Here is a 27509-nt window from a genome sequence, read left to right on the forward strand (position 1 = left end):
GGAGTGCCCCGGCCGGGCGGCCCCGCCAACGAGCCAAGAGAAGATGGGGGGTGTCTATGGTCGGGGAATACACATGACTCCAGAATAATAACACCCTCGCGTTTAGAAGATGCTTGCTTAAAGGAAGTTATTATTTTGACACCCAGGAGAAATACTTTTTTTTGTACTGGTAACATTACTACTGACATCTAGCGAGGAGTAGAAGTATTAAATTAAAAAACTATCCAATGACAGATGGCGCTTAAAAATCTTCGTAGAAATGTTTTCTCGTAAGTCGAATAGTTCGTACTAGATGGCGCTACTAGTATGTTTTGTAAATTAAATGGAATGGAATGTGAGTCACATAGTGGAGTCACAGCAGTGGAGTCATCGAAGTATCGTGTTTATTTAGTATTCGATAAACGTAAACGCAGCTAGCGAGTCGTGCGTGCGACGGCGGAGAGCGCGGCAGTAGCGCACAGTACAATGGCCGGCGAAAAAACAAATATTCCCGCGAGTGCATAGAAAAAAGTGTGAATTGAAGATACAATAAGTACAGTGAAATTTGTGCATTATTGTTTATATAACGAACATACTTTTTGGACTTTATTACGGATTTGGTGATTGTGTTTTCGGTATTTTACGGGTAAGTGGTTTTGTTAATAGGTCTATTAATTCCATATAGGTAAGTACCTATCTACAAAATTCAATTAATATAATTGGTAAAGTACTCGCACTGCCTGGCAGACCGAGAGGAGATGACGGTAGTATGCTGATACGCAGCGCAGTAGGTAGGTAGTAGGCACTAGTAGGTACCTACTTGACTAGGCATAATCTGCATAATAATACACGTCTTCAAATTATTATCAGTCTACCCCCATCTACTATACTTACATGTGTGACTCTAGGGATAGGATATCTTAACACAAAAATACATAGTTATACTTACATGTATACTTACTTACCTAAGGATGTGTTTTCTTCTTTGTTTCATTCTTTCTGGCAAAAGTACCTACCTACTGTAAGTACTTTAGGAACTAAATACAATATACAAGCTAGTAGTAGCTGTAGTTTTCTTTTGCCATGAAAGATTATGCTTTGAAATATTTGGGATACGGATATCGGATATCTTTCCCAATTTGATTTTTATATTTATACTTAGTTAACTATAAGTATGTATGGACTAGGCCTAAACCATTCCTTCATTGGAAGGAGACCCGTGCCCCAGCAGTGGGGACGTGATGGGCCGTGATGATGATGATAAGTATGTAAATATTACAAATAAGTAATTATGTAAGTATTCACTGAGAAACCTTAACAAAAAAGTAGTATAGATTCTAGTCATGCTGGCATTAATAGATAGGTGTATTACACCAGCCTCATCAATTTTATCATCATCATCACCAGCCAACAATCGTCCACTGCTACCTCTCCCGCACAACACTATGCCTTCGACTTTCTTCATCCAGCTACTAACAGCTACCTAACTATAAGAATAAGATTTTAACCCGTAGTCAACTAATTATAACCATTGGTGAAGTCATGTATCAAAATGCAGATGCAATAAAAGATTGAGTATCATCATCATGAAGTAACAAATAGTTAAGTGTTAAGTGTAAAGTTTTGTTGGTTTTTAACTATTAGTTACCATTGTTTTAACAATGGTTGAAAATCTTCTTCTTATCGTGTCAGAGAACAACACTAGAATTGGTCTAGGCTTTGTCCCCGTGGTCGAAGGCTGGAAATAGAGTGACTGCCCAGGGTGCACCGAAAGTAAAGTCGAGGATTCTCCTTTACTTAAAATTACATAATGGTGGAAAAAGTACCTATACATTTTTTGAAAAACTTACTGCTTTTTAATAAGGACATCGGCAGTTATTAAAAAGATATAAAGTTGTATTCTTAAGACTATTTCAGTGAGGCTGCCCAGTTTCTCCTGCACATACTTACCTGCTAATATGTGGGGGGACATAATAATAAATAATATACTTAAGTACCTAATGATCGATCTACTTTTGTCTCGTTAAGTATTCAAAAAATCTAATAAAACATTAGTTTTATGAGTCGGTGAGGTCGTACGAGGTACCTATTTACATTACGACACGGAAAACTTTCGTTTAATTTGAATTTTGACGTGTGCTTTGGATCTAATGGCCTAATGGCTCTCGTAACGATTGGGATTGCATAACAATATAACATCTATCTAGTTAACAGAGTCGAGACGTTTTTTAATTGAATTAGAAATCTAATCTGGATCAATAAATATTACCTGTGAAGTAAAAACTAGCACACGATAATGATCGATGGACTTGTTAATAAAATCTGTCTATGCAAGGAACTTTTTTTACCAATAGAACATTTACGGATCGTCGCTATGCCTAACTTGTCGTAGATAAATACTTAATTATGTTCCTTGGTCCCTAACGTTATAATAATATTTTGTCAGATTTTATTGTATTTATGTAAAAGTAACTGGCTTGCAACCAAAGTCGAAGAGAAAGCAAGTAATCACGCATCTCCGTGACATATTGATGTCTGCAAGAAGACTGCAAGCTCATATACAAACTCATTACGGCCTCCTCATTGCACGTCCGCGGTTATTCTATATGGTCTATGGTGCTACTTTGTTTTTTTTAATCTACGTGCAATGGCGAGCAGTGTGTCAGCCAGCGGTGGTGTACCGTTGAGTGACCGACACAGGCGTAAGGCTTCCCTAGTCAAGTGCTTAGTTTTAACGTTACATTACGTTAATCGGGTCACGGTAATCCATTTAAGTGTTATCGGGGATACCGGGCCGTCTTAAAAACGTTGTCGTTTCTTTAGTTTGATGGGCACTTATGCCTGCGGGGCCTTGACTGGCGAGATGGAATTAGAAGAGTCAGATGCATTAGGAGATAGATTATAAATATTAATGAAGGTATGTATCTACTCGTAAGAACTTATAATTATTATTTTTTAGTTTTCTTTTATTTTTATTTATTTTTTTATTTTATTATTGTTAAGGAAACATACAGAGCAGATGGATGCATTAAAGTTAAATACATAAGTAGTACTTTTTCCAATAAAGTTTCCATTAATATTTAAAGACATTTTAGTTTTAAAAATCCACAATACACACTAAACACACACAAAAAACATGGTTACACAGAGCATTTATTTATACTACAAAATTAACAGAAAAATTACAAAGGTCACTCAGATTTTGAAGAAAGTGTTATCTTTCGTAAACTTGATATCATAGGTAAGTAGGTAGGTAGGTAGGAACCTAAGAGGTTATAAATTTACAATCCCTCGGAAGTTTGCTTTGATTGGAAGTTCAATATTAAATTTAGTTATAAAAAATATGATAATATATGTTAGTGACTAACTAAGTAAGTAAAAGTACTTACTTACCTATTTTGTTACAGTTAAATAAAATAAGGTTTGTTTTCTTGTTAGGCTTCAAGCAATCCTTTTAGTATTTACTAGGGTTTACTACTACTGTTGGTTTACTACACTACTCATATAACTATGTATTAACTAGGTAAGTACCAAGGGCAGATACCAAAATATAATGTAATATCGTGTGAATTGTTTCAGCAATTTTTCAGTCTATGTTCCAACTGGTCAACTATCTGCATACAAAATTTTATCAAAATCCCTTAGGTAGCTTTTGCGTTGAAAGAGTAACAAACATCTTTATATATAGGCCCGCAGCCCGCACACGAGCGCCTTTTTATAGGAAGATCATCGGGCCGGGCGGTAGTGTGCGAGAGTCCCTTAGTAAAATCATAAAAATGTTATAGGTACTTACCAGTAATATGTAGGTTAAATATACTTACATTGATAAAATATGATATTGATTATTAGGTATGTCACCGGAACTGCCGAGCAATTAGCGTTGATATACTCATTTTACAAGCAATTTGGGTCGAATAGTGAGTACTTTTATTAAATATATAGTTACTCATAGGTAGGGCCATGAAACTCATAGGACACTATAATAATACCTCCATAGAATTTAATATAAATACTTAGCTCAAAAGTTTTTTTTTAATTCAGAAAATGTGTGTCTATTTCATACCTGAGATTAAAAGTAGGAATAAAGTTAATTTTTAGGTGAATAAAATTAGTCAAGTTCGAAACATACGAGTAAATATTACGAGTATACCACCTATTCGCTCGGTATGTTATAAGTAGTAACTGAGCTAATTTACTGTAATATTAGTTCAATGGTGGTAATAGTAAGTAGATAAAAGTTAAGGGCTAACTTGTTTCATGTTTCTACCGACTTCTAAACTTCACTTCTTGATCATAATAAATAAATCGCTATCAGTTTATACCCGTGCCATTACGGCTAAATACTTTAACTTCTAAACGGATGAGATAATGTTTTTTTCTTTATGTTTTCTGTAGCGAGTATTTTACAAGAATAACGATAACAAAATACCTTCGGCTGATAAAAACATACGCCCGCGCCGATTGGAAAAGAATGTATCTATGAAGATAGGAACTTAATGTAAGTACTTACCTACTAATAGATTTATATTTTATATGTAGGAGTATAGGATTTATCTTGCCAAGATTATGAGATAAATATTGCTCTCAAAATAAATATCCCCATTTCCTATGTTATTGAAAGAAATGTGTGCTTAACTTTAGACAAGTTGTATCATTTTCTTCAGTAAGTATACCTACCTAGGTGTCTGGTCCAGATCATCATCAGCCTATAGCAGTCCTGGACGTAGGCCTCTACCAAAGCACGCCACTGGAGCTCAGCCCAGCTTTCTGCATCCGAAATGGTCAAGATTACTACTCCTGCCCCTAAATATTTAAAGCCCATCCCGTAACAACTTAGGTATTAACATCTTAAATGAAGATTTATGCGGTTGACTGGTGGGTAGGCTACATTATATTATAAGTACGTATATGTATATAGCTATGTAACAAAAATAACCCCAGGCGAGTGATAAAAGCTGCGTCATTTTATATCCAGCGGTCGTCGGGCTAACCGGTCGGATTATGATTTCAAAGCGAGGAAATTCTAAACCCAGCTTGCCTCCGAGTCCATTACTTATCTTTAAACATACCTACTTAATTATTTATACAAAAATAGCTAGGTATAGGTATGTTAAAGCTACTTAACTTACGCAACACAAATAACAAACAAGCAGAGGATCTAACACGTCCGTATGCATAATCGTTTGGAAATCAAAAGTATTTTTACAATTAAACAGGTTCTTTTATCTAGACCAGACGTTTAGGAATTTTTAAAACAACTTTATCAAAAAATATGTAATAATGTGTAATCAAGCCTGTGACCATTTAGGTAAACATAAGTACATATAAGTAAAGCTGCTACCTGAGTCACCCACCGCCTTTTCGAATTACTCCTCCACTTTTGAACATCCTGTAGCCTGTATTATTTGATTATCCGCTAGGTTGAAAACTTGTTCAGGTATTTATTTACTGTTTTTTTCATTATTCCCTTTTACAAAATATATCCTGATGCCCGTTACACAAGACACGTGAAGCATCCAATATTTTATACAGATGTTAATAACAACCCATAATTGGATACCAGGTGCCGATACAGATACTCGTAAATGTGACACATCTGTACATCCATTAACAGCATGACACACGTCACCATTTAATTAATTTTACTTATTATAGAATATCTAGGTAGTAGTTAGAGTAGTTATGTGCCTAGATATAAATTAATAAATAATCGTAATGGTGGCTTTTCACAATATTCACAATTTCAATCTAGATATGTGAACCCACCAACCCGCATTGGACCAGCGTGGTGGGAAATGGTCCAAGCTTAGTAAGGCAGTTTAGATCTTGGCGATATGCACAAAGGTTCCATTCGAGAGAGCCAGGTGCAGGTACTTACACCCCCACAGAGAATAGAATAGAATAGAGTAGGTGGCTTTTCACCTGATATAGGCACTCTGTTAATGACAAAGGATTTGAGAAGTTGGAATGAAATGGCACAAGACCGAGGCTTGATAAGTTTCGATTTTCAAAGAGTTTTGGTAACTTTTTTAGCTATTTATTTAGCTATAGGTACTTACTTAAAAAAAAGATCTAACTGAAAAAAGTATAGAATATCAATAGTTAAATACAAAGTATTATTATTGCGGCTGAAGATGCCATACTAACAACAGGTACCTAACAGGTGATGTGAAGAGCAGATGGAAATCCCAAATAAGGAGTACACACTGGTATCCACAACATAATAAAGAAAAACAATTTAAAATTCCAATTCCAATTTATAAAATAAAATAAAAATAGCACCGGCAAATATACTACGCTAATATTGAAGACGTTTCTATAAAACATCACTGCATAGAGATACCTAGCTTAATCAAAGGAACCTAGGTAGGGACTGCAAGGACTATGAATACTAAATTTAATCACAAATCTAAATAAGTCATAAAATAAACTGGCCAGTGACAATAAAAAGGTAAAGGAAGGTATTGCTTTAACAGTGATAACACCAAGTCAGTTTCATTCCAAGTTTGGATGAATGTGTGTGTCACAGAGGTGTTATATCACTTATATCAGCAATATGATATGCTGTATCAGATGAAGACTAATTTGGCGTGAACACGATATGAACAAAAACATAATTACGACGGGTTGCGATGTTCTTGTCTTTAGTTCATACTAGATTCTCATCTGGTTCCCATGCTTTTGTTCTTGGTAAATAAAGTATGGTGCCTGGCCTTTATTATTGGTATCAATTTCACGTTACATGTGAAGATGTTTAGCAGGTAGGTAGTTCACAAAAGTCTATAACACTATCAAATTCCACACTGTTTAAATAAAGGAAGATAAATATTAAATCTGAAGTAAAAAAGTTGATGAAGTTAAGTTATAGACTTAATTTTCATATTTGGGAAATATTTCTTAAATTTATCCTATAACCCGGTGTGCTAAATATGAAAGTGCCATTCAAAAAAGCACATAATAAAAACATACGGTTCGCATCAGTACTGACTACTGGCCTAGTTATAATATTGACTGATCTGATTGGAATAGAAACAGGTTTTGAGTTCCGTAATTCAAATTCAAATACATGTAGTGTAGTAAGTCCATACTGCACGTCTTGTATGCAAGCTCCAGTGTAAATTGAATATTCAACACTAAGGTGTGACTCAGATAATGTTGGTACCTACATCGTACCCTGGTACTTATTGAAATATTCTCAGAATGCTCAATGCTTACGCCCGCCCTGACTTGTCTTGGTGCTCGAATAATCGAATAATCATCACATCACTTTTCCTTCGCCCGCATACCTGCATGATTGTCATTTGTTATTCGAGCAGAACCGTTTCAGCCGTTTCTTTGATTCGAATGTGATTGATTTAAAATTCGAACACGCGTAATGACATGTTTCGTTTCCATAAACAATATTTTATTAATCGTTTTTCTTAATTTGAACGCGCTCTGGCCGACTGGCCGTCTATAAATTTAGCATGATTTACGTCTGGTTACGTGCGCGTTTATTGCTTGATTTGGCATTACCTACGTGTATGACCATTTCATATTCAGTACTTACGTATTTCTTGAAAGTGCCACCGTCACACAGTCACAGATTGTTGGTAAACATTACATTGTTCGCTTTATCATCTACATCTCGTGCGTAAAGTGAAGCTACACAATTTTGTATCTTGTTTGAAAGTGAGCGTCTCAAATAATATCTGTCAAGTTACCTTGATATATTATTTATTAATTATATAAATTTATGTGCGCGAGAAACATATCATCCAAGAAAACTTGTACTTAATATTATGTTTCTTTTTTACCTATTGCCAAAGGAAAACATAGTCATCTGAAAGATTGGCAAGAAACCACCTTCCTTGATCTTGGGTCCCGTTGTATCACGTCTCCATCCCGTCTCCTCTGGAGTGTAATGACATCGGCGGCCATTTCTATAATATTGCCGCCATGACGGTTAGGTAGGAACGCTGGTTTACCATAGACAATAATTATGTAATTTTCTTTCTTTATGGCTTCTCGATTACATGTTTTACGTTAGAACTATTGAGCAATTTGCCTTATGATAATTTACTTACAAGTAAGATATGTTTGACTTAGCATTCACTTATGTAGAATAGAAACTAAAGTCATCTAAAATTATTAAAATGTATCACCCTAAACTTTTCTTTTAACTGTGGTTAAATCCTTAACCTTCTTCACTGGTGTTGTAATTAATTTTCCTTTCATTTCCGTTTCAGGTGTCGCGAGTGAGTCCACATCCGGTTTTCCGGGAAAGCTGCACTTGCTAGCCAGTCAGGTGAGTTTGTGGTTGCTATTGGCTATCTACTAGTGGTCTTATATCTATGTACTTTGCTCCTCGTACTATAAGACTATCAGTAACTTGGTGGATATCTTTAGAATGTCGTAAAAGTGACTGAGGGCGTCATCCTAATCGACTTTGATGAAATTAATATATGACGCACAGTACAAGTGCCATACAAAACAAGCATTGAATAGAAATTAATATCTGTCACGTGAGTAACAAAGTTTCCGGAGAAGCAAACTTTTTTCAGCACCTTTTAAAGTATTACTTAGAACCTAATTTGTTCAGAATAACCCCCCTCCGAGTCATCTTCAGAGTCACCCCCTTGTCAATCTTCTGTTCCTGTATATCATTAACGGATCCATAAAACAATGACCTTGTTGAAAAAAGCATTGCCCTGCCTGTCTTCTTCTTAAAAATATATGCTGTAGCAGGTGTAAAAATGTGAGACTCGGCACTATAAATGAGAATTAGCAATAAATGTATCATCATATTCATCATCGCCAGACTTGGCCAAAAACTTTATCCTAACTTAATATTATAAATGCGAAAGTAACTGTGTCTGTCTGTTACTCTTTCACGCCAAAACTACTGAACGGATTTGAATGAAATTTGGTATACATACGGTCTAGACCCTGGGAAAGAACATAGGGTACTTTTTATCCCGGAATTCCCACGGGAAAACATTTTAAGGCGAAGCGAAGCGCGCGAGTTAATAACGATGTTAATAATAATGTTAATAACAATAATAATAAACAGCCAGTTATCAATAAATGTATCATCATATTCATCATCGCCAGACACAGCCTAACACTTTATTTACTATAAATGAGTCATACGGAAAGGCTGTAGATAGTAAATTGTGAGATCCGCAAGGTGATTGGTTCTCGGAATTCATTCTCAAAGTTGGACGGAGTTTGTGAATGAATTCGTCATTGCTGACTCATGCTACGTCAATTTTAGTTTTTTATTATTGTTTTTATAACAAGCCTTTGACCCGAGCTAAAGAAACATACAAAAGTTAATTTATTATTTTTATTATACTGACCAAATATTTTTAGTTTTAGTACTTAATATGGTAATTATTTTTTTAATGCTTAGTTTTATTCACTCACACACATAAACATAATCTATGTATGCTAGTGTATATATAAACCATTTTTGGATAGAGCCAAAATATTGGGTATTGCTTACTATATTAAAGCAATTTGAAGAAAGCCTATGTAAAAGGTAGTAGGTATAGGTAAGTACTTATAAAGTTATGGAATCTGATTTTTACTTAGAAAAAAATAATGCATCAAAAACTTATTTTATAAATCTCCATACAGTACAGTTATACAGTTACACTAACCGGATGAAGAAATGTCAAGCCCGTCCTGCGTCCAACTGGACCATTGTGGGCCATACTGGTTCAAATTCAAATATGCTGGTTTATCTAAATTATAATTATGTATATTATGACGAATGACGCTCCCAGTAAAATGAGGTTTAGAACTGATAAAATCAGAGCATAGCATACCTACATTTAATTTTATGAATAAACTTGAAAGTGTCTGTCTAGTAAAATTTAACGGTCGATAGGTATAATCGAGAAATAAATCCAATTAATATTAAGGTTTAGTTCCCCCGTTTTAAATTGTAGTTTAGCATGTAACGTAGTGTCCTCTAAGTATATGATTAGGCTTAACTTATTAGATTATATAAATTATGTCTTCAGTCCTATATTTTTTTTAAATATCACAAAATATGGAAACTCCAGAGGAAGAAAGAGCCGCTAAGTTTTTTAACACTTGAGTGCACTTGTCGCTAACGCCATCAGTTTGTCAACAGAAAGTGTTATTTTAATATCAAGATAATGTTCTTTTGATCACCGGTGTTGTGACTGTAGTATTTATTTGTAATATATTTACAACAGGTAGGCAGGAAGCATCTATCATTGATTTTCGTGGGACTTTCTCCGCTAGGGGCGACGAGTTAAACCTTTTATTTAGTTTTTTGACGATAATTGAATAAGTGCATACCTAGAACGGTACTCTGTTTTACAAGTGCCTGGCTGTAGCTAGGTAATTTTGACATAGAAACATTTATAATTTACAATATCTCATATCTCTTTCATTCAATAATTAAAATAAAAGAAAGGCTATTTTTTATTAAAGTCATTAAAATATACATATACCTCCAACCAAACCTACTTTGATTTCCTACTGAACTAAGAGTTGTGAAATACTTACCTGCATATTTAAATACGGTTTTAAAAGTATTAAGAACACTACACATTAATCCTATCTACTTAATAAATACGTGTTAGATTGGCGCAAGTGATAAACGAAAATCTCCTAACAATGGCAGTTGGCAAACGATTGGTGTCTGCAGTATTGTCACGTTGACAGTGTTAACTTTAACCTCAATATGTCATGTCATAGACAATCAAGAGTCAGGACAACTGCTGGCTGCCAAGAATCAACAACGTCAACGTGGCTTGCATAATTTAAAAAAAACTATTTTTTTTTAAACTAAACAATATCTATTCTTGTGTACAAATAAAGAATATTCTATCTATCTATCTATATTCTATTGTATCAATCATCGTACTGTTTGTAGTCTTGCTATGTGATAAACTTGTATTTAAGTTGTACGATTGATAGGTTTCTGAATATTCAGCATAAGCAAGCATATCCATTGCATAAGTCACGAACTGACGGAATACTTATGCCTAGTTCCGCAATATGGCGATCTCTCTCGTGCTTGTGAATTTAATGTATTTGTTCTACTAATGTGCTTTACAAACGCACTCCACTTAATATAGTAGGTAATACTTCCTATCTCTTAGTAGGTACAAATTAAGTGAGTGTACCTTCTAATTGAACAAGCCATTTAGACATTAAAAGCGCATTTCGTTTAGTTTTATCGCACATACCGCAGAAACTAAGCCCGATTAGCAGAAGTGGTACAGTTACCGCGAAGGGCGGAAAGCCACGACACGAAAAAGTTTAAAAACTTCCTGATATGTAACTGGCCAGCTCGTGGTCTATGGTTTGTAAACGTAACTCGGTAAGTCGGTAGCGATGTGGCGAGGCATCGGATACGTGTTCGGAATTCGAAATGATTCATCGGGATTCTAAAATGGCGACGTCGTTGCTGTCAGTTGCGTTCAATTTATTAAGAAAAGCATACATAATAGGTAATATGTATTGTATACGTCTTTGCTTACTGTTTATAGTTCAGTAGAATAGAACTATATGGAAGTGAACGTTTCCACGAATAGGTCAAGTCCTGTCCTCAATAATTTGACAAAAAATAAAAATAAACCTTTGTTTAAGTATAACAAAACTTAAATTTCTAAGTACTGTACTACATAGTTATTATCCTGTGGTACTGCGTCTACTGTTTTGCTCCGTACCTATAAGTTAGTACTTATTTTTATCCCCCCGCAGGCTACTGTAAGTAAAAACTACTTAGATAGGTATGTATAGCGTAGCTAATCCCAATATTTATTTTAATACTAAAATTGAATTAATAAGGAATGCTGGTAGGTATAGGTTTATTGTTAAGTCAATACAGATGTGTTCACAAATAATTTAACAAATTCATGTAGGTGCCGATATCGGTAAGGCATAAGAATTCTAATCTCATTTAATAGATACAGAATCAGAACTTGTATACTAAATATTTCAGTAGGTAAGTTGCACTTGCCCATAGTTGAACATTGGCTTTTTTAATATTTTCTAAGGTCTTCTTTTATTTTTACCTAAAATAAAAGAATTATAGAAGAATATTTTTTTTACCAACTTCATAGTCATAATTTTCTGTGTAGGTACACTAGGTACATAGTACATACTAAGTATCAACACGGCTCCTATTTCCTACTCTTTTACTATAATGTACTTCGGATATTGCCTATAAGGTAGGTACTAACTATTCACCACAGCTTTCTATAGTAAACGAAACAGACCTATCACTATCACTAGTATCACAGATTGATAGGAGACCAGTTGAGTACTTAATCTAGATCTAGCGCATGGGAAACATGGAGAAACCAGCAGATATAAACATATTTATGTGGAAACTATCTATCTGGGTAATAGACGCGGTTACAATCGTCGTCGGTTACTGAAAAAAAGTGGGTTAAATAAAACCGAGAATGCTATTAGAGCATGATTATTGGAAATATTGGAATGCAATGTTCAGAAACGTGCATTTATTTTTGTACACACGGATGTGTTAGAAACATTAGCTGCGGGTGCTATAAAACTAATGCAGATAGGGATCATACAGAAAACGAAAATAGTACAATATTAACACTGATAAATTCACTGAATTTTCTACCTTAGTTAATCTAAGTTCCTCGTGACCAAATTACTTAGGTAACTTCAATAATAACTTGCTTCATGTGGGTTCTGACTAATTTATAAATGGCACAAAAACTGCCCAATTGTTAAAATACGGAGGTATTTCACACCGATTAATAGATCTGAGAATTCGATTTACGATTTATGCTCGTAAGTCTCGTAACAAAAGCTGTAATTCATAATTGGATTTGATAATTGGTGTGACTTTGCGCAATACTTTTACCTATAAAGCGGGTGTTGGGAATTACTTAACCACTTACTTATGACTTAATTATACATTGTGAGAAGAATGCTGACGTATCTGTGGACCTAGTCTAGTACGATACAGACCTTACTTTTACTTTCTCAGTTAGGTTTAGGCTAAAGCTTTAATATTTTATGAATAAAATAGCTGTCCTTGCGGAGAGCTTTCATTCTATGCACATCTTATTCTAATAAAACATTTTTGATATTTTCCGAACAACTTGGGTTAGAATCCCGGATGGTGAAACATCTGAAAATGTGTAGTAAGGTATGTAGTGTCAAAGGTTTTTTCCGCTATCTGCAACGTGCTTGCAAAACATGGACATTATGGCAAAAACCCTCCAACCTTGAGGATGCACAATTAATCTGTTAATTACGGACTATAGGTACTTACTATGTTTTATGTTAGTTTAGCGAAACAAATATAAAGGTAATTATATAGTAAGTATATAGTCAGGACCTATTTCCACTTGACAAAGCCGCTAAAGGACTTGTCCTTAACAAATTCCTTATTTATGCGTTGTCTATGGTGAACCATATTATGCTGTTGCTCTACCGTGTCTCTGGTGCACGTGTGCATTCCTGGTGATGACTCCACACTCTCGGTGAGTCGACACAAAGACATTCCCAGCCCCGTGGCTGGAGCTGAGGATTCTATTACATAAACAATCACCTTACTGAGCTTTGAAAACAATCTAGATAGAGGAGCTTTACTAGATGATAAGTTGAGCTGTAATTGGAAAACAAGAATTTACATATAATTCAGTCTATACATCAAAAGCGTGAGGTAGGGTTCTTTGTTGGTACAAACAGTCATGAACTTAAAACAGAAACTATCAACGTTAGAAAAAAATAAACGGTTTTCGCGCGACGAACGTTAGCGCGAACTCGCGGTTAGTGCCTAGTAAATAAGTAGTCTTGAAGACATCTGCCGCTAAGAAAAACGAGTAATTGCTAAATACCGGGCAATTTGCAGCTGCCCCGTTATTAACTAAATGTCAAATGTTTAATCAATTCATTGCCAATGAAACTCCAAGGCTGTGTTTCATCCAGTCGCTATAATAAGGTCAGGAGGATAAAGTTGATATGATAATTGCCTTCACCCGGTGCCTTGTATAAAATTAAAAGTAAAAAACGGTGGCACGCGCCTGTTTTTTTTTTAAAGAATTATTAGAGTGTGTTGTGTGCATTATCGTTATCAGCCATATGCCACGGCGCGTGCGGGGGGCGGCTGGCTGGTTTGACCCAGCGAACCATAAAGTTTGTTACATTACCGATGCATATTTTTTAAAACTCCTTTCTTCCTTGGTATGGCCCTCAAGATATCCCTTATGTTGCATTATGAAGTGCGGAATGCCAGCCATCTATTAAATTAGGCAGAAAAGTGTAAAATATACTCTGGGTCATCCCAAATAAAATATCTACGAATTTTACAAGGACTTCAGAAGGTGGGCAACTTTTAAAACCGTTAAGATGTGAATAAAAATAATCATCATTAGGTAGGTACCTTAATAAGCTATAACAGAGTTCAGCTAATAGTAAAATTGTAATTTGCATCGTGCATTACAAGTTTCATGTTGCAATTTGAAAGGTATTCGAACGCGTAAAGATGTTCCAAGTTTAAGTTTTAAATGCCACTTGTTTTAACTGCCAGGTCCTTGCTATTTATGTTTGTAGGCTTTCAATTTATTTGTTATGTTATCGCCTCGGCTGCGTTGTATGGGTATTAGTTTGATAAAAAGATATATTTGTATATATATAAGTACTTACCCTTTTGTAAATTGTTCGCAAAATAAATAGCCGTTACTACTTCATTTAATTAATCAACTGTTTCTAATTAAGTAATTCGATACATTAAGATAATGTTAGTTAATTAAAACCTCAGCTACCCCTTATCGTGTTTTTATTTTTATAACTCTCTTCCATCCAAAGGTTGTCTGGTAGAGATTGCTATAAGCAATAAGGCCGCCTTTTTGTACTGTTTTTATTTTTAAGTTTTATTTTGCACTAGCTGTTCCCGCGCGCTTCGCTTCGCCTTAAAATGTTTTCCCGTGGGAATTCCGGGATAAAAAGTAGCCTTTGTTCTTTCCTAGGGTCTAGACCGTATGTATACCAAATTCATTGTAATTTGTTCAGTAGTTTTGGCGTGAAAGAGTAGCAGACAGACAGACACAGTTACTTTCGCATTTTTAATATTAGTTAGGAATTAGGATGTGGTTCTGTTTTGAGTATTATATAAGAGTATTATATTGTAAAAAAACTAAATTTACTTATCAGTTGTTTTATTTCAATGTAGGTACTTAAATCATGTCAATCTCTATGGAAATTATTTCCTAATATCAATACAATATGTCAATATTAACGCGGGCTCCAAGAAAGAGAAGTTATAAACGCATCCAATAACTACAGAAGTACGCAGACCGGCTACTGAGCTAAACCCTCATAATTTCAATCATAGATACATGTTAACCATACGTGTATCTTATTACATATTTATCTTCCAGATAACATATACAAGAAACTTTCACTTTTAACATTCCGTTGGGTTTAGGAAGTCCCTTCTCGAGTTCTCATTATAAGTAATTCGAGCAGACATAATGCAACAGTCTATGGTAGTCGAGTGGGACAGATGTTTGCGCACCGGTAACGACCCCCACCCCGGCGTAAGGAATAAGGTCCCGAATATCCCGAGCGATTAAAATATAGTGTTGTAGTTAAAGTGTCTTTTTCGAGAGCTTTACACAGGGTGAACTTTTTTTTTCTGTAAAAATTAATTAAAGTATTTTTTTGGATCCATGTTCAGATTGATAACGTAGGTAAGTTATTATATTTCCGTTCACTGCGAAATGCTAACTTAAATTCACTTACTTAATCTATAAAATCAAACCATATGTTCTTGTTTAAACAATGAATGAGTAATGTAATCGTAAATCCATTTCATTATTATTATGTTAATGAGCAAAAACAATTACGCAGTGATATTTCTTATGCTAATTAGCATTTGACAGCTAAAATTGCGCTCGCTAATAGAAATGTAGGCAGCGTTGCGCATAAGAACATAATATAAACCTCTCGAACAATAGAAGCGGGTCTAGTACATTTAGACAATATATTATTACATATTGTTTAATAGGAGTTTTGTTCCAAATATTGGCAATGTTACTCATCTTTTGTAATTATTCCGTACACTGTAACTGACCCTGTAATTTTGAAGATTAATGGGCAAGTGTGGCTAATTAAATTAATGAACAACCATAAAAACAAAACTACAAACGCTTTGTCTTTTTGGCCTCAATTTATAATAACAGAAAAACGAAAAAGTCAAAATCCAACCTTTTTGCTTATTTCAAGTTCAAAATAAGAACAGCCTGTTTGGTTATCGATCGCATCAAAAAAGCCAGGGGCGCCAAACCAGTGACCCCTGTCGGTAGTGCGGCGGAACTTGGCTACACCTGGCGGTAACCATAGCGATCAAATCACTACACGGCGATGCGTGCGCGCAATATCGATCCTTTGCTCCTCGTGGGAAATGTAACGGTTAACTACACGCTCTAGAAAAATATATTTTCTGAGTAAACATTTGGAAATTCGCTATTCGACTTCGACGCCGACGCGGCGCTAAGAAGAACCTCTAAAGAGAATAACATCCTGTCTAAATTATTTCTCCAGACTCGATGAGAAGGAATGCAAATTCCAAATTTAAACACATGAAATCGAATACCTAGTTTATTTTTCTTAAATTTGAAAGGGCAAGGGCGCGTGCCATGCAGCCTGGTGGCATATGAGGGCGGCAGACGCGCAGATGACACGCGACCGTTATGCCAGGTGCACACGCCTGCATATCGCAACACTACTCGCCCGCTCGCGACGAGGACGACTGCCAGTGATAATTCGTGTTGTTGTTTTTGGGTGAATTCAAAAATCGAACGTGATATTTTTTTAAATAGTCGATGAGGAAAAATTGTGATTTAAAGTTCATAGTGCCCGGAAGACAATAATATAGATAAAAAGCGTGAAGTGTTTATATTTTAAGAACAAATTGTGTTTACACGAACCGTTAAAATCCAATCATGACAGCGGGATGCTGCGTCTTCGGCCAATGAAGCGCGATAAATGTGCTATTGGAATAATTTAGTCATGCTTTCGCTCTTCGGACATTCTTCGTAAACTCAGGTTAGTTACTCACCACAATGTGAACAGATACTTTAGCAAACTGAGACAGTAATACTATGATTAAGTTAATTTACAACTTCTATCCGGAATATTCCGATGCTGATTTAGTAGAATCACTAACGATGTCGATTTTTACGTAATAAATATTGGATAACTTCCTTATTTTGGCTTTAAATATCAATAGCTCTAGATTTACATAAATCGTTACGTAAAATTATTAAAATTTGTTCCTTACATTCTATGTAGGTATGTGCTCAATTCATTGCTTACGTCCGAAACGAATAGGTGATTAATATTATGTTAATAGACCAATACTTACTTTTATTACCCGACTGCCGAAGGAGGAGGGTAATGTTTTGTCTTAAAAATTATCAACTAAAACTGAGCAAAGATATTTAAAAAATGTATTAGTATGTTGGTACGTCGTCGGTACAGATAGAATAAATGTAGTTCTTAAATTAATGGGTACTTTCAGCAGGTTTCAGTCTTTAGGAACGATATTAAAGTTATTATTAACGTTATGAATGTAAGAAATTATTATAAACCGCATTCTTTCTTTTACGCAACTTTGTTCGCTCCATCGATAGTTTTAAATGCATCGTTATCTAGATCATTATATCCATTCATTAAATCATTTTATAGGTAAAGGTACTTGTTATTTTCAGTGAAAGTAAGTAAATATCTAGTGTATTTTCTCTTTAGCCCTTTTAGATACGCACGTATGACAACGTAATAGTTAAGTACAGCAGGAAATAAAGATACATAATAATAAAGATACATAATAATGTATCTTTAATTTCAGGGTTTAAAAAGTGAGTCCTTTGTTTTCTTTACCAAATAAAATGTGTTTAAAAGTATTTATTTACCTATGTAGTGACAGATACTTATATCTTTCCGAATGCGCAGTATCACATCACATTATTACTATCACTTCGGTGATCGAGAAACGTAAGAATTTATTGAAATTGCTATCACAATCTAGATAAACGATGCTGATCAGTCGATAAGTTGTGAAGATGCTTTTATCTTGCGTTGAGAAACCAGTAAGATACAACACGGTAACACGGTTCGGTTTCATATTTTCCCCTAAAATCATTTATAATTTCTTTATACTTACAATACAGCTGGCTTTAAAAGTAGTTTAACTATTATAGATCGCAGTTGTTCATAATATTTATAAGTTATATACTTACTTAAGGAAATAGAATATTAAATGAAAAAATATTGTGGAATTATTTACACTATACATCTTCGTGATTAAAACGGAATTACTTATTTAAATATTTATAGGTCAGTACCTATCAACTTTTTTTAAACTTGAGAAGTTTTAAGAAAACAGTAAGTTAACAAAGTAGATTATTTACCTGACAAGGGCATCTTCCTGACTTCCTGACAGAGACATTATCAAACGTTAGAAGGCTGAAAACTCAATAATATTGATAAGAATTTCTTGTTTTCCATCAAGGCTGCTGCTTACTCACTGTTTCGCCCAACGAACGTTTTGTCCACAAACTGCGTACAGTGGGCGACGAATACTTAATTCGAATGTTGATGAACCGTTACATACCCTTGCAAAGTGAGCGTTGCCGGACTCTATTACAGATGGGCTAAGCTCGAATTTCACGGCTAAAACATTACAACTACCGAGTCCAGAGATTAGTGACGTATATGGCTGATGAGCACAGCAGCTGTCTAAAAACCTTACCTAACCTTACCAATGTAAAAAGCCCCTGACATTCAACTGTATAAGTCGCATAACTTTTGAACGGCTCAGCCGATTTTGATAAAATATGGCTAAGGACACTCCAATATAACATTAGCTATGACTCTATGAACCTAAAAAAACGAATCGGTTCCAAGGTTTCGGAGCTGGGCTACACATACAGATACACACACATATGATACACAGACACGTTAAATATAACACCCCTCTTCATCCGTCGAGGGTTAAAAATGATAATTCTCTCATACTATACTATCGATCGATCGATCATACACTGCTAGAAGTTGTTACCTGTTATTTCCATTAATTAGCGAGATCTTTAGCAACCACATTAGTATTGAAATGTTAGTTTTTTCTGCGATTGAGAAATAGGTCACATCACATAGACTAATGAACAACATAACACAATTATGGTAACGTTTAGATTTGTTAATAGGTAATATTGTAAATGGTAAACAAAGCCTTTCCAAAACAAACTGATAGTACTGATAGGCTTTTAATAAAAATGGTAGGTAGGTATACTGTAACATTAGTATGTAAGCTAGGTGACTCAGAGGATTATTCTAGACAACTTTTTATTATTATGCATAGTTTTCTTTTTAACAATTTATCAACAGTTGAAGAAAAGTCTTAAAATGACGAGCTTTTAGTTAGTTACTCTGTATAGTGTACGTATAAATACGAGTTATTAGTAGTGTGTTTATACTTGTATTCTACAGTGGATAACTACGTTACTCATTAACTTAAGAATATTGAGTCATTGCAGGTAAAACTATAAGTTACTCTTTAAGGTACAGTGCAATTGCAAAATATTTATAAGCATATCCTAATGGATGTAGGTATTTAGTACTTAGTGGTACCTACTATGTGATTTAAGTACTTCACTATGAATCAGATACATTGAGTCATGTGATACCGCAATCTGGTAGCAGACAAGACCTAATTGCCTACTATAGTACTGTCCAGATGCAGAATAACTGATTGCAAAAAAAAATATAAAAAATTCGATACTTATTCAAAATTAAGGACTGATTCTGAGGTCTTATGTTTGTTATGTGAAATTTAAATCAAACTTAGAAGTCAAGAAATATGCTATTTTTTAAGCCAATGCAAGGCAAGGGGAGTCGAGCTTACAGCCAAGTCGGGATGAACAGATGCCCTCTGCAGCGGCACAATAGATTCTGCAACGGTTTTTAACATCTGCCCGCGAGGGTCCGTGCCGTGCGATATTATGACATTTTATTATTATTTATTACTGTGACATCGCTGGTTCAACCAGCAAATCTCAAACATTTGAATATTTATTTAGTTCTATGGTCTCAAACTTATATTCCCAAAAAAAATATTCAAGGTAACGCGTCACCACAAACAAATGATGAATAGCCTAAGTTCCCATGGATGAGGAACAAAAAAGGACAATAAGTAGATACATAGATAATTTGGCCCGCGCGGCCGTCACGCACCGTCGATCTACCTTCTGAACTATAATGGTCCAAGACATTACGTCACCCGATCGTTACACCCGTCACCTTAGACATGGTGTTCTCACGGGTCGATTACTGATCGGTTCTTTTGTTTTGTTGCAGGATGTCCAACTTCCAGCGGACGCGCAGCAAGGTCTGGTGGGGGGACTCGCCGCCCAGCATAGGGAGTCCACTGCCGGACTGGAACAGGGATAATAAGGCTAAGGAGGAGCCGGACTGGGAGCCTCAGCTGCCGCAGTGGATCGAGAATGAGGCGCAGCCGCAGAGGAACAATAGCGCCGACAATATCGCGCAGGCGAACGTGCCCTGGCCGCTCCGGCACGGCAGTCCCGGGAGCCATAAAAGCCAAGACTCAGGGTTCTCAGACTCCGACAGCTCCCCGCCCCCCTCCCAGTACTACGCTACAGACAACAATGACTCCAAAGTCAGTAAACAATCATCGAGTAGCAGCGATTCCAATAACAACGAAAATATTACTGTTAAGCATATTGTAGACTTTGAGAGCAAAGCTGAGAGCAAGGATGAAGTCGACAATGAGAGAACACCTGATATCACCGTTAATTATATCGTTCCAACTAAAGCACCAGTGCCTAAACCCCGCCTACGGAGTAGCAGTGTCGTGCAAACATCATACGACTTGCAGAATTACTACGCAATGAATCATGAGCAGGAACATAAGAAGCTGCTCAAAGATATTCAGGAAGTCGAATGTGATATGAACCAAACTGTACCGAAAGCAGAGCCTAGGTATCCCGCTCCTAGACTTATCAATAAGAACAAATCTAACAAAGAAAATACAATCAGTGAGAATACTAACATAACAAAAATAGGAAATAAAATAGAGATAAAAATCACGCCACCAAATAATATTAGCAACAAAGAAAATACTCCAAACAAAGGTGCAATAGAGAAAGAAACCAAAGAAATAGCTGTAGAAGACGATACCATCATAAGCCCTTCAAAGAAGTATCCACCCAAGAAGTCATTTGTTGCTAGTAAGAATAGTACTATTACAAGTAAAGTGGCTGTAGTGAAAGACCTGGATACGAGTAAAAATAAGTCTGATGAAAGTCTAGAATACATAAAGTTAGCAGATAACAATGTGATAGCTGTCAATAATCAACCCAGTGTCCGTTCGCCAATATCGAATATCTCATATGTACCTACTGAAAGAACATCTTCAAAAACTAAAGCTGAGTACAGGAGAAGTCTTTCTCATGAAGAGAATGTTCCCACACCAATAACACCGAAATTTCAACGAAACAGGTTAAATAAATCACTAAACTTTGAAGCTCAAAGATTAGATCAACAAATTCTTGACATACAAGAAGGATATCATTCCCTAGAATACATAGATGAAGATCCCAAAATTAATATTAAGAATGTGAAGGAAATTCATCAGCCATCTACAGCTATACTTGGAAAAAATATTATGGATAGCCTTCATTTAAAACCTACAAAGAAAGTAGGTCCTAAAGCTAAGCAACGAACAAAGATTTTCTCCTCAAAGAAAGACAAAGTGGATATTGCTGAATCTTACGCTGGAGGCATCTTGGAAGGGAGCCGAGTGCCATCTCTTGGCCTCCCGAGGGTTTCAGAACACAATTCATGGGTCATAGTCGGCCATCCCGAACCGGAAATGCTCATTCCAAACTATACCGAAAGGCTAATAGACATAGGTACTATTCCAAAAGAAAAAGATGATACTAACTTTGATATCAAGAAACTACCACCCCCACCTCAATTCCAAGACAAACAGAAGACACCTTATAAAACAGACTCAAAGAACGACAAAGATTTAACACACGACTCAAAAAGGGAGAAGTTAAAGGATGATGACTTCAAAGATATGAACTTTACAGACGTGCAATTAAACTTAGCTTGTACATCGACGCCAAAAATGTTAGCCCCTCACGAATTTATGGGCGATATGCGAACTCCAAAAAGCACTACCAAGAATACTCGTAGAATAAATCTTTTAGACAACTTTAACGGGTAAGCACTTTCCATTTGTTACTAATGAACCGCGTCATATCGTGTTGGACGCATTAAGTGCTTGAAATGCCAACATTGTGGGCATTGCGTTTCTAAATTAACTTTTTTGTTTGTTTACATAAAAACACACCTAACACTCAAAGTGTCGTGCCATGTGACTACCGCTAACCGCTAGAGCCATATTGAAAGAGAAATGGGTCCTCTTAACAGTGACAACCATTCATCATAGATTGAAGATAAAAAAGACCCATGTTTAATCAAATTCACAATTCAAAATTATGTACCTCTATTAACAGAAATATGTATTTGTTCACAGGGTAGTATTGAATAGCCAGGACGAGCTACTGTACAGAGAGAGGAGCATAGACCAAACGGCTTTGGAGCGTCTTTGCGAGAGGAAGCCAGAACCAGTGCAGCATTGGCTTTGTGACCTCGTCGGTGCTTGTGAGAACGAGTGTATGACCACACTGCAGAGCAAGCCGCTAGGGGCTGAGATGAAGGCCTTGGTCTCTGCCAGCTCAGCCACCATCACCGGAAATATCAAGAAGGTCCAGACGCACGGACAAATCATCGTGCACCAGTACAGTGATGTCATCAGGTATGTGGACTAAGTCTTCATTGTTGTGATTCAAAATATATTTATAGTTAACAGTTACATACGAGTACATTAGCTATTGCATTCTTTAACTGATTCGAAACAAAATCGAATCACCAATAACTAATTTCACCTATGTATTCCAGGCAAATAGATACCAAGAACATAAGCGAAGATCAGATATGTCTTCTGATAGCGAACATCAACGAATTCGTGCTGACTCACAGCATAACATTGAACACGAAGCCTCCGGGAGAGACCCCGGAGCGGTGGGACAAGATCAAGAAGTCCTTACAGAAGTATCTAGAGAAGCTCATCGAGATTGGCGACGATGTTAAGATCGAGCTAAACGAAAGTTTACCACAATGGGACGTGGTAATGAAGCACCTGGATGGCTTGATTGGAATCTTCATTGAGACCACCAAAGCTGTTTTGGTCCAGCAAATGAAGGTAAACTTATTGTAGCTCAGATTTTATCATCTTTGAAAAGGCATTCACTTTCACGGTCGTAGAATGATCACTAACGCGATAAATTTTCATGTGAACATTTTCGAAACGACGAGGATAATTCGGTACAGTTTACATAAACTTTTGTTGTAGTTTGATAGTCATGTTTATTGCTCGTACAGTTACATATTTCAATGCAGATGTGAACATAACATTATACAATTTGTCATGCAACTTTAAAACATTACACAGCTGAGCAAAAATAAAATTACAAAGTGCGAATGTTAGTCGTAAATACCGAACATGATTCACCAATAATAATACGTGTTTCCCATCTAACAAACACTGACTTATGTATTGTTAATTTCAGACCTTAGTCTCCATAATCGAAGAACCACCGTCCGACATGATCTTGAAGAGTACCCTTACATCAATTGGACATTTAGCCATGTTGGCGGAAACTACTGAAAGTTCCCTGCACGAGAAATGTTTGGAGATTGTGAAGAGTATAACCGAATTGCCGTTCGTGGATTGTGGAGTGCCGAGGGCTCTGTTGACCGCCATTATTGAAAGCAACAAGAGTTCCATCAAAGCTCTGTCTCTACGAGCACTGGCAACGATTTGCGTCAACGGTGATGCCGTCAAGCAATTTGAAGAGGTAAGAAACTAAAATGATTATAATTCTAGCGCACAGCATACCTCTTTGTAAAAACCCAAGCGTGTTTAAAATACCCTAATTCCTAAGGTGTTTGGCCGCTTCACATGATTGAGCTAGCGCTAAGAACCACATCAAATGAATTGGCGAAGCCGTGCAAACTCATTACAAAAACCTGTAAGTGAATAACCTCAGGACAATAGTGACAGCTTGATTGGCCTGCTCGGTTGATGAATTGCGTAGGATAGGCCAGAGAAAAAGTCGGATGTTTAATTTCCTTTTAACAAAATACGTCCAGTCGGGTTGACCAACCTTTGAGGGTATCATTGTTAAAATATAACACTACTTTAACATTACAATTGTTTTTACAGGGCGGCGGAATAGAGATCCTGTCAGACATACTCTCGGACCGATCGAACCCGGAACCTCAGATGCGGGAAGCCATCACCGTACTCACACAGATTACGGCGCCGTGGCTACGAGGTCACTACGATCTCACCCAAATGCATCTATACTTGGACTCTATTGTTGATAACATTACTGGTGAGGATGACTAATAAATGAGGTATTTTTCCCTCCCTAAAAAGTTTTATCAATGGTTGTCAATTGGACTTGTGGCGCCATCTATTGTTTTGACCTGAAGGTAGCTTATGAGCGACATCTATACTTAAGTTTTGTAAATTGCAGCGTTTGTTAAATGGGTTTTGAATACAGGTTAATTAGCACTCATTAGAAGGATAATACTAATGCTGTCTACTTATCATTAGTGTGATTTCTCACTTACATTAGTTGCAAATTTAGTGGCATCATCATTTTATCTATCAGGGTCGTTGGACTATGAACGAAAGTTAAACGAACCTGCGACTATGGAAATACAAAATCTTAAAATTTTACTTTTCATAGCAGATTAAACCCAAAGGCAAACCAACTTTACATCATGTCCTATACCTCTAAGCTTCGACCATTTACCTAAGATACCTCTACACAAAACCCAAAACCGTCATTATTCTGAGATTCACAACCACAACCAACCTCTTTCGTTACGCAGGAATCCTATCCCGGACTTCTTGCTGCCAACTGCTGCTACTCTGTACCGCGTGCCTAGTGAACCTGGTGCGAGAGCTGGAGCTGGAGAGGAAGGAGGGGGAGGGGAGGGAGGGGTCCGACGTGGTGGAGGCCATCACGAAGCATAGGACTGTGGAGCGACTGTTGGATGCTGTGAAGCGCAGAGGACCGAATATCTCGGTGTTTTTGCAGGTGAGGTTTATTGCCTACTGGAACAGTTTAGTTCCTAGAGGGCGTGGACGTTAATAAGGCAAACTAAAAAAACTTATGTTTAAAAGTGTTTTTCACAAAGCTTGTAATAAATTCTGTTAATCAGCGGCACCAGCTAGCCCTAGCCCTTAATGACAGATTGTCGGAACAGTGGACAGAGTCCAACCCAAGGACTTTGTAAAGTCCTTGGTGCAACCACCACCTTGTGTGTCAGTGTTGCTTCTCTTGTTTTATTGATCTTTTGAAGAAATTTAATTTATTTAAGTACTTTAAATTACTGTTAAACCAAAACAAAAATTATTAGATATGTATATTAGATATTACTTGCCTAGATTTAGATTCATTAACTCACCATTTTCCATCCACTTCAACAGGAGCAAACAGCGTCACTACTGGCGTCTCTTTCCCGCATCGCCCGCTGCGTACTGCTGCTGTCTCGCCTGTCTTCCGTCTCTGTTGCACTCGTGTGCTTCACTCGGGCGTCTCCGGCGCAACGGCCGAGGGCTGCCGAGCTCCGAGCGCAAGCCAGGCTTCACTGCCACGCCGCTGAGGCTATCTCTAGGTAAATTAAAAAAGAATTGCTAAAAGTTTAGTTAAATAAATGCTAAGTACGATGTTCCTGTAACTTGTATTGAGATTTGAAGACGACCTTAATAGTTTGTGCACTTGTAACTAAGTGCTAAAGATGAATATCTGATAGAGTTCCACAAGGCGTCATCTTAAGCCCATTTCTTTTGCCTATCAATTTATTATTAATTCTATAGATTGACTATTAAATTGTGGTAATAAAGTAACTTACCGATCATTTCCATTACAGGCTATGCGTGATACCCGACGTGGCGCAGCAGATCGTGCAACTAGAAGGCGTTCCGCATCTTATCCGCCTGGTTAGGATGCAAAGGAAACGCCCCCAAGACGACGTCAACCCAGACCAAACGCTCATACACTGCCTCAAGGCGTTAAGGACCATATTCAAGCACCACCAAAGCGCATTTCTAGAGTATGAGAAAGACGTCGAAGAAATGATCCGACCACATCTGATGGAATCCCTTATGCTCTTCTCCGCTAAACAAGAGAGTTATGTTTAATTTTGTTGGATTATACCTGCAGTTTTACTTGTGTATAACGTTAGTATGTAAGACAGAAAATCGCTCTTAGATTTGACAGAGGCTTCTATATTACTCGTTATTAACTATAGTATACTCAGTGTTTCCATATTTATAGTTATACGATTAGGCTAAGTTATATGAAATGGCCATATACTTTCACTTAAAATAAATTTAAGTGGCTTTGTATATAAAGACTGCGTATTTAAAAGGCTAATTTATATTCTAGCATTGTATAGTGCTTTGTATGTAGCCGTATTTATATGCTATATTAGTTATAAGTTTTTTTTTTCTATTTTTGTGCTAATAAATTTGCTTGATGAAATTTATCCTTAAGTTTACTCTGGGGCCATACTTATTTATACTAGTCCTTTTTGATTGCAAGTACGAAGTTACTTTTCTTTTTTATACCACCATTTAAGTATTTAAGTTGAAACTACCTACTTAGAAGTGAATCTACTGTTGTTGATTATCGCAAACATTTTTCATTTAAATTTTATGTGAAAATTACAGAATTCATTTACTATACATGTTACTTTTTGTATAATATATCTCTAGTTTTAAGTGGAAATATACTCTGTATAAACTTTTTGCATAGAAATTCGTAGACCTTAGCAGTTATCTCACTGCAATGTTATTTGTTTACAAAATAAAGTATACTAGACATTAGATACTTACATATTTTTTATTGACATACCTCCAAAAATCCTATTTTTATTATTATTAATATAATGGCGCATCCACACATGCCCGGCGGCAGCCGCCGGCATTTGCCGCATCTCAGCCGCGGCACGCGCGGATTTTGGTTTGGCTTTTTGTTTAGGGTAAAGCCGGCGGCCTGCATTCAGCGGTAAGGCGGTCTGAAACCCGGCGGCATGTGTGGATGCGCCATTAGAAAACATACAATAGAGGAACTCACCACTGAAATCGCCCAAGGCACAGTAGATGACTCAATATTTTTATGCAACCTGTCTTGTATAGTACTGCTACTTGACGGTAGATGGCGTTAAATCTTTCTTATTATATTTGGAGTGTATTGGATTGGTATTGTATCATTCTACAATAGTGCAGCATAAATTTTGACTTAAAGTTATATCTGTGTTGGCAAGTAATTTAAATATGAAATAACTTAATTTTTTATGTCTCTCTCTCTCTCTCAGCCTTCCGTAGTCCACTGTTGGACATAGGCCTC

At 36.4% G+C, this 27509-nt stretch overlaps 1 protein-coding gene across 2 annotated transcripts; it reads left to right on the forward strand.

The window, feature by feature from the left end:
* Positions 1 to 376: 376 nt before the first annotated feature.
* On the forward strand, positions 377 to 26986 carry LOC105383505. 2 transcript variants are annotated; one of them, XM_011553555.3, is made up of 10 exons: positions 377 to 625; positions 8208 to 8266; positions 20347 to 22239; positions 22556 to 22837; positions 22981 to 23284; positions 23652 to 23939; positions 24308 to 24479; positions 24985 to 25193; positions 25586 to 25773; positions 26029 to 26986. In XM_011553555.3, the coding sequence occupies exons 3-10, from the start codon at positions 20348 to 20350 to the stop codon at positions 26297 to 26299; spliced, it is 3606 nt and encodes a 1201-aa protein (XP_011551857.3). In that variant the 5' UTR covers positions 377 to 625; positions 8208 to 8266; position 20347; the 3' UTR covers positions 26300 to 26986. The 2 variants fall into 2 exon arrangements, with proteins under 2 accessions (XP_011551857.3, XP_037976271.2); XM_038120343.2 differs by lacking the exons at positions 377 to 625; positions 8208 to 8266 and adding an exon at positions 16746 to 17037.
* Positions 26987 to 27509: the final 523 nt, after the last annotated feature.

Source organism: Plutella xylostella, chromosome 14 (genome assembly GCF_932276165.1).
Source record: "Plutella xylostella chromosome 14, ilPluXylo3.1, whole genome shotgun sequence".
Classification (NCBI taxonomy): Eukaryota; Metazoa; Arthropoda; class Insecta; order Lepidoptera; family Plutellidae; genus Plutella; species Plutella xylostella.

Excerpts from the sequence above, each read along its gene's own strand:
- LOC105383505 (XM_011553555.3), top strand. The coding sequence starts at position 20,348 with ATGTCCAACTTCCAGCGGACGCGCAGCAAGGTCTGGTGGGGGGACTCG. Across the intron at positions 23,285-23,651 it reads TTTTGGTCCAGCAAATGAAG|ACCTTAGTCTCCATAATCGA; the intron begins GTAAACTTATTG and ends TGTTAATTTCAG. Across the intron at positions 24,480-24,984 it reads TATTGTTGATAACATTACTG|GAATCCTATCCCGGACTTCT; the intron begins GTGAGGATGACT and ends TTCGTTACGCAG.